The sequence below is a fragment of the Pituophis catenifer genome, unplaced genomic scaffold (assembly GCF_029215685.1).
Source record: "Pituophis catenifer annectens isolate HBS135680 unplaced genomic scaffold, rPitCat1.0.hap2 SCAF_483, whole genome shotgun sequence".
Taxonomy (NCBI): Eukaryota; Metazoa; Chordata; class Lepidosauria; order Squamata; family Colubridae; genus Pituophis; species Pituophis catenifer.
In genome coordinates, this window is record NW_027257363.1 from 3,422 (window position 1) to 11,127 (window position 7,706).

The following is a 7,706-nucleotide window of genomic DNA, read 5'->3' on the forward strand; positions in this document are numbered from 1 at the left end:
TGGCTGGCAGGGAGGCAGGACATCCCAACACAGGCAGCTCTGCAGTAAAAGAAACTGCTTTTTTTTGGCTGACCCAAGACGATGCAGGTTCACATTGTGGCTCCACATTGTAATGGGCTTCAGGAGGAAGACAGGACCCCGTCTCCCCCATTGTGAAGCGTGTGAGTGAAAAAGTTCACTCGATCAATTCCAACTTCGCAAGATTTTTTTCTTTTGCAGGAAGTTGGAATTGAGTGAAACGCGATGGAGAAACATGATTGGATCTGGACTGGGGCGATTGCATGCGTGCCCACAGAGAGGGCTCTGCACACGTGCCATAGGTTCGCCATCCCGGTTATAGATGTTTTCCTTCTTTGGCTGCTGGTCTTTTGATTTATTTAGGATGTTGTGGACAGCCTTAGTTGACTTATGTGCTACAGTGATTCCATATGGTTGTAGTAATCTATTGGTGATTTGAATTGATGTGTGCAAATAATTGCATTCCGATCATATACTGTAAGTTTCATTTTAAAATGACAACTTTTTAGCATGTATATCTATTAGAAAATAAATGTTACTTAATCCAGTGATATTTGTTCCCAGGAAGTAAGTGGCTGTGTGTATGTGTGTGTGTTTGTGTATTTGCAAATGAAATATTTAAGACATTTCTAAATTGATTTTAACTAATACATTCTACAGAGCCCATTAAGGTATCAAGCTAAAAATCAGGAATCTGCGAGTTCTAGTTCTGTCTTAGACATGAAGTCAGCTGGGCATTCTTGGACCAGTCACTTTCGCTCAGCCCTTGGAAGGAGGCAATAGCAAGCCATTTCTGAAAATCTTGCCAAGAAAACTTGGCGACTAGTCTAGTTAATCACCAGAAGTCAACACTGACTTGAAGGTTCCATCTATCATCTATCAATCATCTTTCATCTAGCAGCTAGCTGATGACAAACCTGAAATCTATGTACCCACTGTTTTTTGAAATTAATAAAGGTATATTAGTATGCTTTAGATTTGACTTCATTTGAGAAACGACAACAAGTGTGCCTGGAATTAGTTCTTAGTCAAATGAGTGTGCCTTAGCAAGTAGTAAATATTATCTGTAGTTTATTGCTTGGGAAAAAAAGCTGTAGAATCACTAGTAAAAAAATTTAATATATATATAAAGATAAAGCTCTTTAAGACTTTAAAAATATGTTACAAATTAAAATTTAATGAAGCAGTAAGAATACTTCTGAAGAAATAATTAAGTGAATTAATGTCAGAGAACGTACTAGAAATTTCAGAGGAAATTTTCAGAGCGATTGAAGATTAATTTCTCTAATAGAACAGAATTTGTATTGAACTATAGAAGTTTTAAAAGCATTTGTTTTAATATATGCAATAATGTACTAAACACGTGCATCCATAGACATTATATCTATTAATATTACACAGTTTAAAATACAATTCAAACAGGGAGCCTTGATTCAACACTGGTACAGAGCCATTTAATTTGTGTACAATCTAAACAATCTAAAGTTACAATCTAAACAAATCTTTTGTACTTCTAGCATAAATGGGTTTTGAGTGCTATCATTAAAATCAGATAAAATATACTTTTCCTGCATCTGAAATAACTTAGTAGTTACTGGTATTTACCTCATCTTTTTCAATATACTTCTTGCAGACTGATAAATGTAATGGGCACTTATAAAAGGAAACGTAAAACTATACCCCAATTCTGAGAATTACTACAAAGGCAGATTTTTTATATATACCGTATTTCCCTGAAAATAAGACTCTGTCTTATATTTTTCTGAACCCTGAAATAAGGCCAAGCGCTTATTTATTGCCGTATTGCTATACACTCAAAAGCCCAATTGGTCTTATTATCGGGGATGTCTTATTTTGGGGAAAATAGGGTATATAACAAGACTATCTACTCTTATTGTTGAAGGTTCTGTTTGCAATTGTAAAATGCTAAATGCTTGCTGAACATTGCAGAAGGTTATATTGTCTAATTATTCTGTTCTAGTTCCATTTCAGCCTGCCATATTAAGATAAAAAATTTGATAGAACTATAAGATTCTTATCCCTTCAAGTATCCAAATTACTGTATAACACTGTAAAGTCTTGCAGTTCTTAGGAAAGGTAGTTTTGAGAATGAATCCTTGTCCAACAGTTCACTGAAGGCAGATTGGCATCCACTTTATTGAATTAACAAAGACAAGAATGAACTAAACTAAATTAAACTAAAATGTGGACTGTTTCAAAGAAATACCTTTGCAAAGAGGGTTCAGGAATTTATCAATATGACCTTAATTCAGAGTGAGCCAATTCATTTTGTACAAGATAGCCAAGATTTTGTGTAATATTTTGTGAAACTCATTTTCTTACATGCTGGACATATTTCTTCAAACTTTTGGAAAGCTGCAAAATTTCTGCTCCAAACTGCATTTGTGGTCTAAGGAAATAGTAACCATGAACATAATGGAAATATTATTTAAAACATTAAAAACCTTTAATGTGGTTTAATAGCCATTGCAACTTGATTATTGTTGTACACAGCTCTGTAATACGGTAGTTTAGTTTCTACAATCTGGTTTATTTGCAGTAACACAGATATCTTATTAATAGTTACTAGATTGTTCTGACTATAATGGAAATCACAAACCATGCAATCACTTCATAATCACAATCACTGACTCTAACACAATCACAAATCATAAACCCTTAGATTACATACAAAACCATCATTACATACAAAAACCCTGATAAAACCCAGTTTTATCAGGGTTTCAGCTAGATCCAAGCACTAAGCAGGACAGCAACCCTTTGGGAATGGGATTCTTTACAAAGCACATTTGTAGGGTTCCTGGTTCTTAAATGCCTCTCTGGATCAGTTGTTTAATTAACAGTTTGCTTGTATCTCCTAAATAGAGTCATTTGGCTAAGGCAGTTCACAAACGTGACAGCTGCTACCAAAATTCTCTTAGCTAAGATACTAAAATAGATCTATGTGAAAATTACTAATAATGTAAAATATATGGCCTATTTTTAGATGGACAGATATGTTAAAGTACACATGCTTTCGGCTGAAATGAACACTTTGAGTTTAAAGCCATTCACATCCTTTTATATAGCCACCTACACTACTAGAAGTAATTCCCATCGGCCTTTATGAATTACCATTTAATATGCACGAGAATTATTATACATATACTTAATGTAGGTTTATATATAGAATCTGGATTATAAAGGCAGGCATTTCACATTTGAGGCAAATGTAAGAATTGTGAAAAGAATGTAATATTCCTGAGAATATTTTTATTTTCCTTCAACCATTATGGGCCTAAAGTCTGGAAGTCTGTTCATCCAAATTGAACTAGATTTAGGATTATTAGAGCAGAATGAGACTATGGTAATAGTTTTGTAATCCTGAATGTCTATCCATATTTTTTTCTTTTCATATTAAGACAGATCAAATAGCTTTCAAAACATGTGCCCAAGTAGTTCAAATAGTATAAATTTTATCACATTTCCTGCCTGTTTTAGCAGGAGTGAATTTTATCCATTCGGTTAAAAATTTAATTTCATTTACAGTTTTTACTATATAAACATACTCAACTGTCTCTAATATATACTAATTAACTTTAATTTTCAAAATAATTTATGCAATTTGCCTTTATGTTTATCTTCGTTTAGTGAATTTTCAAGAACTAGATTTTGTAATGTATCCCAATATAGTTTTCTTTTTAAAGAAACTAAAGACTTTTCTATACATTAAAAAAAAAAAAGTTTTGTCTTGCATTTCCCACAAATACTTTCTGTGTAATTGTAGACATTTGAGTATCAAAATATTGTTATGCTGTTATCCAACTTGATGGTTTTTCATAAACTTAAAGTTTATATATTTTGAAAAAGTTGAGTCATTTTTAGTGTATGCATATATATATATTGGCAGACATAGGAATATTTTTCCAAAACCTTCTACTGAATGAAACATAATGCATGTATCTACAGAAATCAATGTTTTAAGTAATAATAACTATTACATAGTCTTTATAGTAGTCTCAAATAATTAACCAATTAATAATTACTTTCATTAATCACCTAGAGTTTCTACCAGTTCTCTCTGTGTGTGTGTGTGTGTGTGTGTGTTTTCCTGTATGAAACATTTTATTATGATCAAAATTATGGCTCTGATGGGTTGAATTCAGAATAAATTTCTCATGGAAGAAATGAATGCACATAAAATCACACTTTAATCTTCAATTCAGCTTGTATGTAACTTTGTGTTTAAAAAATGCTGTAAGTTATTTACTAATAAATTATGTTTATTTTTCAGGAAATGTTTTTGTAGTCAACTTAGCTATCGCCGATCTGATCGTAGCTATCTACCCATATCCTCTGATCTTGACATCTGTCTTTCATAATGGCTGGAACCTTGGATATATACACTGCCAGCTCAGTGGATTTCTTATGGGCCTGAGTGTGATTGGATCTATTTTCAACATTACAGGCATTGCTATTAATCGATATTGCTACATCTGCCACAGTCTCAAGTACAACAAGTTGTACAGTGAAAAGAATTCTGTCTGCTATGTCGTTCTAATCTGGACTTTGACTTTTGTTGCTATTGTGCCAAACTTTTTTGTTGGATCCCTTCAGTATGATGCTAGGATTTATTCATGTACTTTCTCTCAGTCAGTAAGTTCCACATACACCGTAGCAGTGGTCTTTTTTCATTTCATTCTTCCAATAACCATAGTAACATTTTGTTACCTGAGAATATGGATCCTCGTTATCCAGGTACGGAGAAGAGTTAAACCTGACTACAAACCTAAGCTAAAGCCACATGATTTCCGGAACTTTATCACCATGTTTGTAGTCTTTGTACTGTTTGCAGTCTGCTGGGCTCCATTGAATTTCATCGGCCTTGCAGTGGCTGTCAGTCCAGAAATGATAATTTCCAAGATTCCAGAGTGGCTGTTCGTTTCCAGCTACTACATGGCATACTTCAATAGTTGCCTTAATGCTATCATTTATGGACTTCTAAATCAGAACTTCCGTCGAGAATACAAACGAATACTTAGGACACTTTGTACAAGAAAAGTTTTCTTCCAGGACAGTTCTAATGATGCTCCAGAAAGGATAAAAAGCAAGCGCTCACCCCTGCTCACACAAAACAATTTAGTGAGGGTTGGCTCAGTATGAGGGGAGAAATCTAGTTACTAACAATTACTAAATATTATGTTACATGATACCCAAGTATTAAATCCACGTACTAGCCTTGTTCTTCAACTTCTGTTACAATACATGGAAAGTTACATGTATATATTGTATGCATTTAGATAAGATAATATGTATAACATTTTGGAACCAAGCTAATAATTACATATTCTATTATCACATTATGTATAATGTTACACACAGCAGGCATGATTTCAACAAAGATACTTGAAAACCATTGACAATAGTTAAGAAAATATGTCAGTTACACTTGACATTGTTTAGATAATTTCCAGTAATTCAGTGACATCACAAATGTACATTGCACTCCTACACAAGTCTTCTCTAATGTAAGATCACTGAATTCATAAAGGCTTGTAGTTGGGTACATGAATGTATAGAATTGTAGTTTTGGGTTATTAACAGAAATATAAAATAATTCCCTGTAAATTATTTGTGTAATTTAGATTAGCCCAAAAAATGGATTAAAACTAATCAGCTCATTACTTTGATTTCCTATGCTTATCACAGCTTCTTCCAACATTCAGCAGCGTCTTCCATTGCTTGCTATCCTAGAAGAGATTCTGTCAGTACACACAGTTTTAAAAAATGAGATTGTGAGACTTAGTTGCTTCTTTGCCTCAAAGAACATTATAATTATATGGCTCCAAATCTATTTCTGTTGCCAATAATTTGGAAGCACATCTTAGAACCAGAAAAGCTTTTGATATGAAGCCTCCTTTGATCTGCCTAAGACAAACTACAAGATCATTTCCCTTTTTGCTTTTTTGGACATCAGACCTGGATGAGGTCTTGAAAGGCTGGAAAGGGAAGATTTTTTTTCTTTATATTCAGAAGGAGCAGGGTATCTTTAACTTAAAGTTGCAATAATATGTCCATTTTATTCTGGATAATAAAATATTTTATTAAAATTGTGAAATAAAATAAAATATTGGCACATTAAAAAAACAAGCATTAGTCCTTAATTTATATTTTGAAAGAATTTTATTAAAATTAATAGCACATAATGATTTGGTGCTTTAAGGTTAATTCACTTGCATTAATTATAAAGTTACCTGATGTATTTGCAGTATATTAGTGGTTAACAAACTTTAATTATACTAGTAATTTTAATGACTCTTATACACTGATTTATATAATAAGATTTTTAGTTCTCTGATTTTTTTAGAAAAAACTTTAAATTTATGAATATAATTGATCAAATGGGATCTTCTAAAATGAGTTCATGATTAATTATAACTCTTGGTATTTTAAAAATAGAACATAATCATTTTTCAAGAAGAAATTCTGTTTTCATAGAATCAATTTTAGTAAAATTGTAATATCCATTACATTGTAAATTTATTAATTGTTCCCTTTAAAGTATAACAAAAAATATAAAATCCAAGAATCCCTAATAAACATTAGGGTCCAAGGCTTTGTAGAAACAAAATGTATATCAATCAGAAATAATTTTTCTAATAAATAATTTTTAAAATAAGAACATGAACAAATTTGAATGGGCAGACATAATTTGCCTATAATATTCTTTAAAATAATCTTAGTAATACCTGCTTTTTTACAATCATATGAACATTTGTTGGATTAGCAGTAGCCAAGAATCATTATACAAGTTTTTAGATATTAGAAACAGACATGATAAAACCAGTTGTTAACAAAATAATTTGTTTTCTCTAAATAACCCTTGAAATAAAAGTGGATTGAAATAATAGGTTATATATTATCCCATTAATAAAGTCTATATAAATCTGTCCATGAACACTTGATACTCCATGAATATTTCTTCATGAATACTTTACTTGAGGAACAAATGCAACCAGGTTGTTACAGTATATGAGCTTTTTATTAGCATCTGATTAACCTGCAGAAAATTGGAATAAATGAGCATGTTATCAGATTTAGTCTCTCTTTATATTCCTTGTTTCAATAATTCACAATTCTTACTTTATTCTATCCTGGTGAATTTTAAAATCTGACCATCAGAATATTTCTGTTGTCAAAACCTACTGTCTCTTGTGTAGCAGTAACTACTACCATATAACATTCATGTGGAGCCAACTTAATGAAGGAGAAATAAGGTTCACCATACAACTATTTAAGCAGAAGAGTTGTGTTGTTAGAAACTTCTGAAGTTAATCTGATGCTGCCATTGAGAGCATGTCACCAATTTAAAACGCGGGTATGCATTGATCCCTGCTCAGGTATTTTCATAGGCTACTCCCCAAAATAGTATATCGTTAGCTAAGGGATCTGTACTTTATTCCATGTAAAATTCTTCTATTTAAAATTATTTGTGTTGTGACATCTGCAAATTTGACTAAGTGACCAGAATTTCAATACTGTTATGATGCAGATTGGCTAGTGGTAACAAATGATGACAAAGAAATTTAAAAATACAAGAAGTGTCATTGCTGTGTAGAATGAAAATGAAAAAGAATTATCATTAATTATACAAAATCAAAATAGGAAAGAGATGAGGTCAGAGAAAG

The 7,706-nt window shown here is 32.0% G+C and overlaps 1 protein-coding gene across 1 annotated transcript; it reads left to right on the forward strand.

Moving 5' to 3' along the window:
• The first annotated feature begins 4,314 nt into the window (after window positions 1-4,314).
• Window positions 4,315-5,181, forward strand: LOC139326988 (melatonin receptor type 1A-like). The gene has a single exon (XM_070956690.1). The coding sequence runs from the start codon at window positions 4,447-4,449 to the stop codon at window positions 5,179-5,181; it is 735 nt and encodes a 244-aa protein (XP_070812791.1). The 5' UTR covers window positions 4,315-4,446.
• Window positions 5,182-7,706: the final 2,525 nt, after the last annotated feature.

Bases quoted from the DNA above. Each gene is read 5' to 3' on its own strand.
- LOC139326988 (XM_070956690.1), top strand. From the start codon at position 4,447: ATGGGCCTGAGTGTGATTGGATCTATTTTCAACATTACAGGCATTGCT.